The sequence below is a fragment of the Columba livia genome, chromosome 1 (assembly GCF_036013475.1).
Source record: "Columba livia isolate bColLiv1 breed racing homer chromosome 1, bColLiv1.pat.W.v2, whole genome shotgun sequence".
NCBI classification, from domain to species: Eukaryota; Metazoa; Chordata; class Aves; order Columbiformes; family Columbidae; genus Columba; species Columba livia.
In genome coordinates, this window is record NC_088602.1 from 44,043,889 (window position 1) to 44,057,104 (window position 13,216).

A 13,216-nucleotide genomic window follows, 5' to 3' on the forward strand; every position below is an offset into this window, starting at 1 on the left:
CTTGATTGTATGTCTTTAAGATATGTTGCTATAAAAATCCAGAAATTTGTGTATCTGCTACCTGGAGATATACATACCGTGTAGGGTTTTTTGTGAGTTACCCTATAGACTGTTTCTTAGCTTGCCTTGTCACATTTCTTCCTATGATTAAAATACAACTTTGACATCTAAAAGATTAAGTGGTTGGAAAACAGTGACCTATGCAGTAGAGTTAGTATTTCTTCAAGAATTATAATAAATCTTTAAAAAACCAAACAAAATTGAACAAAACACCTTTAATTATCTGTTTAACAGCTTGATACTTCAGGCATGTGCTAGTATCACTTTTCAAAAGTAGAATTTAACTTCCCTTCCCTGGAGTTATCCTATTGTTACATGACATTAACATGACATTAACAATCGGTTTGTTAATAAAATTCAAAGCCTAGTTTAGGTCTCAGGTATAAGAAGGAGCTAATTTTGTAGATACTTAACGGTTCTCTTAATTGTTGCTGTAGAGCTGTTCATGAGCAATTTGTCTAGAGGTTAACCAATTTGATTTTCTACTTTTGATAGTTGTCTTCTGGCTCCTAAGTATGTAATACTGTAAGAGCTTCAATAGCCCACTCTGTGAAGGATGTATGAATTCCAGCATGGTATTAGCAGCAGAATGGCACAGGATATCCACAGAGGAATTGTATCCAAACTTGATCTCAATTTGCACTTAAAAGTTAAGTGCCCTTACCACCATTTCCTATTGCAAGATGAGTTGTATTTGCACTCAGTAAGGAGGTAGTTGCACCTGTATGTTGCATATTTGAAACTCTAGCTAACTTGTAGGCAGTGCCTTTAAAAACATCTGATAGAGGCTTTACCATTATGATAAATGACGGCATGTTAATTGTTTTAAGACAGAAGTGCCCTATAATGTAAATGTGCTTAATGTATATCCATTAATGAGGGTAAACATAAAATAATCCATATATACCAGTATGTTAAGAGTAATAACTATCGTGTCTTTAGATCATGTGTTCTTGATGATATGCCATCCAAAATGTTCATGAAAGCTTTCCCAGTGTTGTGATTTTGTGATTGTGGTCTAATGTGATTTCACTGAAAATGACAATTACTAGATTTTTGAAATATAAACCAAAACATTCTTATCAACAGAATAGTTACAGTATGTTTAGTAGCTCAGGGAGGTTTTCTATAGTGTCTTACAAGCGTTTTAAGTGTTTTTTCAAGAAGGCATTCTGTCAGTCTTTCAGTTATGGTGCTTGTGAATTTGATCTGAGTGTTCTTTGTATCTTTCCATCCCTATCCTAGAGTATTATCCTTGTGTTCATTCCTCATAGGAAGCTGTATTTAGGAGTCATCCACTACATTTATGCTGTTGTCTTGAACTTTTCTTGTCTATTAAAAGCTAGCTAGACACAATTACTTCCTCTCTTATAACTCTGTAAAGCATAGCTTTCCATTTATTTTGAAAAATTATGCACTCATACAGTGTCCTTCACTGCAAAATAAATTAAGTTTGCAGTGGCTAAATGGTTAGTTCTGTAATCACATCTTAAGGCAGTTACTTGATTTTGTATTCGCTTTCAATGAATAATATTGTGATGTCCATTCAGTGTAACGAGATGGAGTTGTTGTTTATCAAGCATCCATTATTAGGCTTGCCATGTATCAGCCATAGCAGAAAAAAAAATAAACAGAACTCAGCAGTATGCTGAGAAGCAGAATATACAAAAAAAAAAAATCTAGATTCCCAGTGGATGTTCTCACATTTTTAGCAAGCAACTCTTTTTGCTGTGTATCAGTTTTCCCTAGTATAGGTGGATGAGCATTATTTTTTGTTGTTTTTGTGGAGAAATTACTAAGTAGTACAGCATTTAGGACAAGCATGTAAGCTAAGTTTGTGAAAATAAAACATACTTTGTACAAAAATCTGAGAAATGGAGTCGAGATTTGGGATTAAGGTAGAAAAGTCTGCTGTTCCCATAAGGGGTGGGAGGAAAGAGTATGATGATTAGGAAATCTGTTTGCCTTCAAAAGTTTAAAAGACAAGCGCTTTCTGTGTGTTCTCTTGCTGTGGTCCCCTTTTCCTAGTTCCCATAGTAGTTTCTCAAAGTATATGAGGATGGAAAAATAAAAGAAAATGGAAATTAATACTGGTAGACCTTTTTTGATAAACACCTTTTTGTTTTGTTTTGTTTTCTTGTTGTGTTTTTTTGGTTGGTTGTTGGTGGTGGTTGTTGTTGTTGTTTTTTAATACATCAACCAAAGATTTGGATGATACGTTTCGGCAGACGTAAGTTACCAGATACAGTTTGGGCTGCATTTTTTTATATAATGACAGAAGTTTCCAAACTTTCTGAATGACCAATCCTCTTTCTCTTTTTCAAGTGGACCAGCAAGTATCTTCAGAGTGACACTTGTTTGAAAATATGGTGTGACTTTTGTGCTCCTACTATGGGTTTGTAGACCACTGGCTGTATAGATGAGGGTTACTGGTCTTGGAAGTTGTGCTAACGGACAAATGCATTAGGAAAAATAAGTGCATTAACCAGCTATTTAGAATAAGATAAAAATAAGTTGAATATAAGTATAGCTGATTAATTCGTGATGTGTGCCAGATTTCAAGCACTCAGACAAATGAAAATACTACCACTTGGATATTCACAAGAGGTCTTCACAAAACTTAGTCAGTGATTGCTTTAGGTAAATATCAGTGTAGCTGTGATAATTTCAAAATGTCTTATCTTCCAGAGCTATGAAGATGAGATGAGGAATCGGTCAGAGCTTGAGGTGAGATGCCAGCGTTTAACACTGGAACTGGCTGATACCAAGCAGATGATTCAGCAAGGTGATTACAGACAAGAGAACTATGATAAAGTAAAATGGTAAGTATCTCTATAGTTTGGATGTTCTAAACTTCAACCTTGATTTACTAGAGTTTTTCAGTTGATTTTTGGCTTATGCACAGTACAGGTATTTTTCTTTACCTCAATCCACTAATAGTTCAATTATCTTCTGTAGTATGTTGCAGTCATAAGATAAACAACATTTTGAAATCTGATGCTTCGAATTATCTTTTTAAAACTTTCTATTTAGGGATTTAGTGTGTTTTCAAAGGAGCCTCCAGTCTCATTGCAACTGAAGAAGTGGGAGCTGTTGATTCCAAGCATCTTAGAACAAGAACTCTTTTTTTGCTAGTTTGAAAGCAATGATCTAACAAAAGGCCCTGTGCTCTGCTGTGTGGTGCCTACACAGTGAATTAAGAGGGTAGGACCTTGGGAATTAATATTTACAACTTAAGATACCATTGTAACCATTAATTTGAAAGGGCTGTTATGAGAACTTCCTGTTAGAGAATCCTAGGACTACCTTAGCAAGTCGGCTTAGCTGCAGGAAGTTCAAGTGGCTGTCTTCATTTTTAAAACACAGATGTTACAGTTTTAGGCTACACATTGAATGCCCTTTTTATAAACAATTGCGAAATAGTGAAGGTGGACTTCTTATAAATACGCTCATTGACATATGCTTTGCAGTCCAGCTCCCAAACAGCTTTTTCAGTGTGCTTGCAAGTACAAGAAATCTGCCTTTTGGCACATTTGTTGGGGAATGGATTAAAAAATGGGGATTATTAATAGAAAACACCCTGTCAGCTCCTTAGTTGCCCATGCTGAATGAACTCAGGCACGGTTACGGACACAAATGACTTTGCCACTAAGTCATTTGAAGGAGAGTTTGTCTTCTGGATTCCTGTTCACATTAAACCAACCTTGGAATCTACCTGGAAGCTTATTGCAAACAGGATGGGTTGATGCTATGGTTTGTTTCCCATGTGCAACTGCATCTTAATAAGTGAATTGTAATAACGTCCATGTGAATGGCTCCAGTGTTTAACAGCATACATTTGAAATAGTCTTGAGTTGAAAAAGGCATGAATGAACGTGCCAAAACTGTATTTGAGAGAGTAGGTTGTATTCATCTGGGTAGGCACAGACGACGGGGAGGGGAGAGCACTGTTGGCATGACTGCATAAGGATATTTAGGAGCATTGCAGGAGTTAATCACTTCCAGGCTCATTTCTGCCTTTAAAAATGCTATGTCAAATCTTTTAGTTCTGGCATACTACAAGTTTTTTCAGCTTTAAAGCTATGCTATGCTTAATATAAAATCAGTTAACTTTTTTCCAGACTGCAAGCTCATACTGGCTCATTTATTTCACTGTTCTGACAGGGTCAGATAAAGTGGAGACACAGAGCTGCTTCTTTGTGCAAATTGAAAGCACTCCTATTCAGGACACTAACATAATTTTTGCGGCTATGTCATGTATATTTTAAACGTGAGCAGTACAACACCCTCAGGTACCAAGGGACTGTATACAAGGGAAGGCAGAAACTGGAAAGTATACATTGCTTTCTGTTTGATTAGGAAGGTGGGAATTCAGTTGCTTTATTCTTTCATCGGACTCCAATATCTGCAAAAGATTCAAGAGGATGTCATGGGAAATAGCATCAAAAGCTTGATAAAGAGGAAAGGATGGACAGGGATACTTATGGTTCATTGCTAAGGGAGAAATGTATAGCCCCAAGTTACCATAAAGAAGAATAATCAGAAGAGGATGGGAATTCAGGATTATATTGTATTATAACTGAGTATTATTTTTAGATACTTAGAAATGAAGAAAATTCTTTCATATAATAAGATACTATTGCAGGTGTTAACTAAAAAAGGTAAGATTATCACTGATTGCCGTATGAGTGGCTAGTTGGAAGAAGTTGGTGTCATGAACTGAAAGAACACTGAGAAATCACAAATGCTAAGGGATCTTGTTTATTACATTTTATGCATCTAATAGTTTCACTTTATTTTAACAGTGAACGTGATGTATTTGAACATGAATTGTCAGAACTAAGAAGAAAATATGAAATATTAGAGGTGTCACACAAAGCACAAGCTAAAGAAAGAAATGACTTATCAAAAGAGGTAAATGTAAAGTTCTTATTTCAGTAATTGTTGGTTTCTTCACCTCAGGAATTTGATTCTTTGTCTAATCAAGTCTGTCAGGATCACCTGTGGGATAATGGAATAAAGTCTATTAGAATAGTCCTCAGGAGACCAGCTGATCAAACCCTCTCAACACAGTGCAGAGCCAGCGTAGGTCATGTTGCTTAGTGCTTTGTCAAGTTTTGAATATCTCCAAGGGTGGAGATTCCACAGCCTTTCTGGAGAGTCTCTTCCACTGTTTGTCCACCCTCTTTGTGAAAAAAGTTTTTGTAAAATCTAATCAGAGTTGTTGCAGTTTTTTTTCTGTTGCCTTTTCCAAGGCACTTCTGAGAGTCTGGCTCTTTCTGTGTGTGGCAATTGGATAGGTGAAGATAACAGTGAGATTTTTCCCACCCAGATTTCTCTTCTGAAAGCTGAAAAAAAAAATTTTCTCAACCCCTTGTACATCATGTGCTGCAGTCCATGACCATCTTGGTAGAGCTCTTCTGGTCTTGCTCCAGTATGTTAATGTGTGTCCTTACGAGGAACTCAGAATGGGACATGGCACACCAAATAGAGTCTCACAAGAACTGAACACAGGATAAGAAGTTTCTTCAGCCTATTGTCTGCATTGTTGCTAATACAATCTAGCAGGCATTTGGCTGCCTTTGCTTTCAGGTCACACTTCTGGCTCATGTTTAGTTTGCTCAACTGATATTTGTCCATCTAATCCATATTTGTTGATTTTCCCACAGAGGTGTTATGGGAGATGGCTGAAAGCCATGCAAAAGTCCAAGTAAATAACATAAGCAGCTGTCCCCATGTCCATAGAGACAATAAATATTCTTGTCAGGTTTGCTGGGCGCAGTTTGGCTTTGGTAAATCCCTGCTAGTTGTTTTCAGTCACCTTTTCCTCCATATGCATGGATTTGGCTTCCAGGAGGATTTGCTTCACGGTCTTTGCAGGAACTGAACTTAGATTTTTCAACCCACAGTTCCCTGGATGCTCCTTGAAGGTGGATTCTGGTCATCAAAAGCCTTGCTCACCTGCTATGATCTTTCAAACAGCTGGCCAACCTCACAGCAATGGTGGCTATCTCCTTCAACATTGGTTGTGTGCTTTCTCTTTTGCCATTCTCCTAGGTCTCTAGCTTAGTCTTCCTTTGCTTCAGCCATCCAAACTCTGCCCATATTCTCCAGAACCTGGGAGGCCCAAGGGCAACATTTACCAGTAAAGGCTGAATGCTGTGAGCATGCTTCATCTTTCAAGAGACGCAGAACTAGTTGTAACTTGCTTTAGCTCTTTCTGAGCAATAGTGACAGTAGGGCAGAGCTACTGTACCTCTTAGGTTTTGTTGTGTGGGTTTTTTTTTAGACATCAGTAGAATGCGTAGCTTTTCTTCTTTGTGACTCTATAGTAAAGGAATGGTTCGGTTACCTGAGTTTTCCTTCAGTTCGCCTTTACAGAAGTTAGTTCCGGGTCAGGAATAGAGAGCCTGCTATTCCGGACTTCTTTTTTCTATGATGCTGCATATTGACAAGCGGAATCCCAGTGCTGCTTACCTTTTGGGCAGGATTATCTACTAGGCTGATGGACTGGTTTTCTCTAACCTGTCTCCAGAAGTCTTTGAAAATCTTTCTGCTAGGAAAATGAATAAATGCATCTTCAGGCACAGAGTGGTTTTCATGTTTGTTAGGGTTCTGGTGAGTTCCTGGTCCACTTAACTCAGTGACTTCACTCAGATCTCAGTCATTGCCATTCTGGTAGCACTAATATTGCGTAGGTGAATGTGTTTCTCCTGCTCCAAAGGATTCCAAGAGCCAGACGCCTGTCAGGTCAAGAAAGATGTCCATTGCCGCTTCTCTGTTCGGCAATTCATTGATGCAAGAGTCACAAACTGTGTTCAGTGATGGCTGCTGTACTGAGCATGTATGACAAATTTTGAGTCAAGGGACTCAAACACAAACATGTAATGTTTCTAAGTCCACAGCCTTGATCTATAGGACTTTTGTTGGTTTGTACCAGTACAAGCTTGCATTACTCAGGATCCATTTTCACCATTTCTGCATCTAAATTGTTCATAGGGAGGATTCCTTTGTGGAACCTCCAGGATTAATTATTTACCTTAAATAAGATAGTTAGGGTGGAACCATTCTAAATTATGGGTATCAAAAAGGGATTTTTCCCTCTGTCTGATGTAGGTGTAGTTTTGCAACGTCTCTTCAGGAGGGAGAAGAGGCTTTTACTGAATCTCAAGAAAGAAACTTGTTTCAGTTTATATCATCCTTGACTAGTTTTCAGATGGTTTGTAGCTCAGTGCAACTTCGATGCAAAAATAAGACTATTTTTAAGCAGTGTTTCTGTATAGAAATCTTTCCAGGAAACACCAAAAGTAATGGAGAAATAATTGATTGGCTGTTCTGAATTAATTTCTGAATTTATTTTTTATGTGATATGAAAGGGGCACTGCATGAGAAGGTTGTTCTTGACTTCCGGACTGGTCCAGGCAAGAATCAAATTGAGGATCTTTGTGTGGTAGCACTTTGACAGCTGAGTAAATGAGACCAATCATAACGGAGAGAATTCAGAGGAGATTGTGTTCCTTAGTGTCTCTGTATAATAGTGTTACAGCTAAAATAATGTCTATAACTACCACTGCCTAATTTTACAGGTAGTCATAGAGATTTTCTGAAACACTAGGGAAGAAACTAAGTTTCTTTTAGAAAATATCTTTTATATTCACCTTTTGTATATCAGTCTGAAGGCTTTGTCAGGCTGTTTATTCATCAGGAACTTTATACTAGATTAATCTGAGAGGGAATAAAAGTAGCACTACTTTAAACTAAAATACCACTTCAAACTGTGTGATTACTTGAATCTCTTGGAAAGTCTGTGGTGGTATTTGTGTATGCTGATATGGTATCACAGGTTCTGGATTGGAAGAGCATACAATTATAAGTGTTTACACAGTATTTATTCTGCGGGAGGAGCAGTTGGAGGGACAGTAACTCCTAGATTTCTGTATTGATGTAGTAAACCATGATGTCTGTGTTCATTATGGATATACATATAACCTGTTACTTGAAGAGAGAGGACAGTTGTGTGGTGGTTTTTTGCTCAAGTAAAACAAAGTGTAGGAGAGGCATTTGTACCTCACCCTCTGTGATGCTCAGCAATTGGGCAGATGGAGAGAAGCATATCTCAAAGAGCATTTTTTTTCGACAGATTTTCAGCTGTTTAACTAGGTGTTCCATGTCTTTGACTGGTGTATCTCCCTTGAGTAACTTTGAGTCCTTTCATCACTCAGGAAGGTTGAATTCTATCTAAAACATGTACATGATGCCTTTATATCTTTGGGTGACATATTTCTGATAAGTTATTCATTTGTCTTTCTTTGAACTTGGGATTTGACATCCTCAGGAGCTTAAATGGCAAAATTATTTAAGGTAATAAAACTGCATTTTGTTCCCATGAGTAAGGAGCTGGGCCACTGCACCAGTGCCATTATGCTCTGTGTTTGTTCTCTGACAATGTTCACCTCAAACAGATGGACACTACTCTCTCCCAAACCACTTCCTTCTTGGAGCAATAAAGATGACTGGTCTGGTGACTGGGAAGACTGTCACAGAGACTCGCAAGATATTAATGTTTCTGCTTTGGCGTCAGTTCAACCTTGTGTAGCAACACCATGCTAAATGGAAGTCAAAACACAGCATGCATAACCCTCTTTGCCCTTGGTACTGGCCTGGAACGTTACCTTCTCCACAGCAATCATGATATGCTTCAGCCCCAGAACTAGCAGTTTTACTATTTCTTCATGGAACGATGATCACTCCGGTGCCCTTAAACTTTTCACTTCTGTTTCTGAGAATGTTGTAGGCAGTATGATGACAGATTGGCACCAAGACTTGACATCAGTATTTCTGACATTATACTATTCAGTTCTATCAATATTCAGTACTTCAGTACTATTTAGATAATGAGGTAGATTAAGGGACACTTTACCTCTTTTTCAGGTCCCAACTACTGGAAATAAATCGTGAAAACTCATAAAATTATAAAATTATTAAAGACTTTGTTTCAGCACAAATCACCAATTTACTAACATTAAACAAAAGTGTAAATAGAGTTTTTTGGTTCACATGATTTCACAGAGCACAGTTAAAATGAAATCACAAATATGTGTACATAGGTTAAAACCTTATCTTGAAGTTCATGTTAAAATGTTCTTTTTAATGCCTTTTATAGCTGGCAACCATACAGCAATCCCTCAACTTGTTGCAAAAAGATAAAGATTATCTTAATCGCCAGAACATGGAGCTTAGTGTTCGCTGTGCACATGAAGAAGACCGTCTTGAAAGACTTCAGGTTCAGCTAGAGGATGCCAAAAAAGCTAGGGAGGAAATGTATGAAAAATACGTTGCATCCAGGTAAGTTATTGTGTGTTCAGTTCTATCAGTAGACAAGTTATTTAACTGTTTTATTTTGTTCCTTGAACACATCTTGTTTAATTAAAAGTAATTTCCACTTTCAGAAAGCTAGTCCATATTTGTGTAGCTAGAAACAGAACACTTTTGTTGGGTCTTAATGTGTATGAGAAAATTTTCGTTAAACCTTTGATATAAGACCATAGTAGTGAAGATGTCAGCATTGAAACTTTATGGCAACTGTTCTCTTAGGGGTATATAGAAATTTACGGGATTAACTGTAATTAATTACAAAGGAGATAAAAACTCTTTAAAGTGCATATGTTATATATCTTACCTCCCCACCTCAAATAACCTTTATTAAAACCAGAAGTATTTGAAAGACAATCTAAATTATTATTGCAGAATAAAATGTATTTAATTTTCACAAATGTTTAAAATAGGACACAGTATGTTTCATGTCAGCTATGAGAGCTATCAGTCTTTAATATCTCGAGTTCAAATGCAAATTCTCTAGATGTAGCCTTGAGAAATAGATTGATTGTTGTATGCTATCCACAGTGGTAAACAGTGTCAAATGCTTATGCTATTTGAATTGGTACAGCTATGTGTATGGGATGTTGAACACAAAACACTATGCTACTCAGCTACATGTCTTGCTACACATGTAATGCTGTACTACAAAATTTCATAGAATCATAGTTGGAAGGGACCCATAAGAAGCACTGAGTTCAACTGTCTGCTCCTCATAGGACTACCTAAAACTAAATCATATGACTAAGAGTGTCATAAAATTTCAAACCACATTTAGATTTTTCTTATTCAGAATTCAAGGTTATCTAGTTCATGTTATTTCCCTACATCTAGATGCCAAAAAAACCCATTTCAGTATTTATCCCAAAATTACACCAAATATTTGCCTGTATGTACTTCATTAAGGAACACAAAACCACTTTTTGGTTAGTATTGTCCTTAAAAAAACACCCGTGGATTGAATTAATAAGCTTAGAGTATGAAGTAGATTCAGCTTCTCTTCAGCTGCTTCATTCTGTTTGAATCGAGAACTGCAAACAGTTTCTATAAATCTTGTGCCCATGTATAACTAAGATAAAGTGTGCTAATATGACTCTCCTGTAATACAACTAAAAGATAAATTGTTATCTGAATGGAAATAGAAGAGCACTTTACTAAAATTATCAGCTATGGAGTTCTAGCCCATATCAGAGTGGTTTTAATACTGTTTTTATTTTCAATGCTGTCACTTAAACTTTTTTTAAATTTTTGTTTTACCTCTGTATATCTCTGAAATATTCAGCTGGAACTTCTGCATTTTAAATAAATTTTTGGGACTTGCTTTTAAATTGGGTTTTAGAAAACCACAAGGGGCTGTGCTTGTAAGTAGTGACTCTTGTAGCTAGATTTCTATTTCTAGAAAACCACTGTGAAATCCTTATCCTGTAATAATGATGTAGAGGCACTTTTACAGAGCTATCTCTGTTCAAGGAACATAGGAAGCTAGTAGCTTGTCTCTACACCATTTGGGATACTGTGCAAGCCTGCTTCACTGTCCTCTGGAATATCAGAGGTCTCCATCCCTTGCATTTTGATACCATCTAAAGAGAAATTCTGATTTTTTGATCTTTTGATCTTTGCCTTTAGAGATCTCGATACTGCCATTGGGATACTGTACTGTTACCAGATCTCTCTCTTGATGTCATAGGTATTGGTGACTCTCTTAATGATGCTAATTTTCAGAGGACAGATATTAACTGTAATGAATAATGCAGTTACGTCTGCTCTCCTCTAGTGAGTGTTACTGTCTTTTGCAGGTCCAATGTAGCACAGCAGGGAAGACAGTGTATTGAGCAGCATGTGTAAGACTGAACTGCAGTTTGGGCAGCAGCAGTTCTGCTTCTGACCTGCTGATGAACTTTGAATAAGTCATTTCATAACATAAAAATGTAATCTAAAATGTAAAAATGTTAATGTAAGATTTATTTTGTAAAATGGGGTAATAGCATCCTTTTGTAAAGTGCTTAAATACATGAATGTGATCTGCAAGGTTGCAGAAGCTGTCCCTTCTTTACGTTTTCCCACACACATATATGTTCTTTGTGTCATCTTCTGAGATGGTATCCCATAGCGGGGATTCCTGTCTATTCAGTAATTTGAACAATCCTTCTCTCCGACCAAGTATCTATAGTATTAGGTTTTTTAGAGAGAGCTCAACAGAATCCTATTTATTTGTTAGAGAGGTACAAAGTTAGACTAGGAGAAAACTGTACCAACTAATGGATGTTCTGCAGTCCTCAGTGCTACCTGAAGGTGACATCAGCTTGGCTAATAAGCTTCTGTTTGCTACCTGTTGAAGAATTTGAGGTTTTGTAAAGCTCGTTTCACATCTGGATCTCTTTTGGTTGCTGTAGTTCAGGAATGAAGATGATGAAAATAAACCCAAGTAATCTGTTTTTAGGAATAAAGAAAAATTCACCTTCTGGTCACTGTCAGCACTGCTGGCATTGGGGTATTGTAGTTAGAAAATTACAGGCTTCAGGAAATAGAGGGATTAACCTGCCAAATTTTAAAAAATACACACTTCAAATTAGGTTGAGATTGTGGCAAGATGAATGGCAGCAGTTCATAGCTACAGTTCTTGGGAATCTATATGCACAGACCAACGCAAAAGATTTGCTTTTATATATTTAATCTTAACATACAATCCATAGTTATATTGAGATGCTCAGATCACATTTAGTTTATTTGCAGTATAAAGCCTTATGAATAGTAGGCCTCAGAAGAAGCTCATTGAAGCCTGTAGCCTAAGCACAAAACAACAAGGCAAAAACCTTTTTGACCTGTAACAGCAGGTCAGGAATAAAAACTTCCAATTATGGTCCTTTGCTTCAGCAGCAACTCGGTCTTATTAAAAGGCATTGGCAGGTCAGACAAGTTATATACTCAGAATATGCCCTTTATTATACAATTTGTTTATTTTAGTCATCTTAAAGATAAGCATCACTTTGAACTGTCTTCTGATGACATCATGGTGGGTGTTCTAGACTTTTCCAGATTCTTCTAATTTTTTTCAGTGACCTTTCCTGACTTTTAGCAGTCTTGTCATCATATGGAAGGTGTAATTTCTGCCATGACAAATTTCTTTTTGGCAATTTGTTTATTTACAGAGACCACTATAAAACAGAATATGAAAAGAGACTACATGAAGAGTTGGAACAAATAAGGTTGAAAACAAATCAAGAAATCGAGCAACTACGAGGCACTTCAAAAGAGATGTATGAACGTGAAAACAGGTAGATAAGATGCAGGCAACAACCTGATTAGGACAAAACCAACCAAGTACAGTTTTGTGCTTAGGTACAATCTTATTTGACTGGCTCTTTGAGAAGTCATTAAGATGTGAGAATTTTAGTTAAATTATTAAACTGATATGAATTGTGTAAAAACTAAAATGGAATTTTGCTTGTACAGGAAATATATGGTGTTACATTATTAAATGATGGACATCTAACATAGTCAATGAAAAGTATTATTAAAATTGATGTTCCGTATAAACATTAGTGGTTTGAAGTTTGTTCAGGTGTATAGTGTTAGTTAACACAAAATGTATTGGTTTACCTGTCATGCTATATGGGTGATATTGAAACTGTGCCAGGAAACCAGGGGAGAGGGTGTTGATGCAGAAAGTAGAAGAAATGAGAGAAACCAATAAGACTGAAGTCTTTGTAAAATAAATCAATTTGAGATTGTTTACAGCATTATGATTCTTGAAGAAGATCCCGGTCCTGTGTGTCATCTT

The 13,216-nt window shown here is 36.8% G+C and overlaps 1 protein-coding gene across 5 annotated transcripts in view; it reads left to right on the forward strand.

The window, feature by feature from the left end:
- Window positions 1–13,216, forward strand: part of PIBF1 (progesterone immunomodulatory binding factor 1) — a 117,197-nt gene that overhangs the window by 17,566 nt on the left and 86,415 nt on the right. For all 5 annotated transcript variants that reach the window (XR_010471048.1, XM_065055453.1, XM_065055443.1 and 2 more), the window contains exons 6-9: window positions 2,749–2,882; window positions 4,866–4,974; window positions 9,224–9,405; window positions 12,585–12,710. Coding sequence is in view for 4 of the 5 variants with exons in the window: in XM_065055453.1 (XP_064911525.1) it covers window positions 2,749–2,882; window positions 4,866–4,974; window positions 9,224–9,405; window positions 12,585–12,710 (551 nt within the window). In the remaining variant the exon portion in view is untranslated. The remainder of the gene's footprint in view (window positions 1–2,748; window positions 2,883–4,865; window positions 4,975–9,223; window positions 9,406–12,584; window positions 12,711–13,216) is intronic.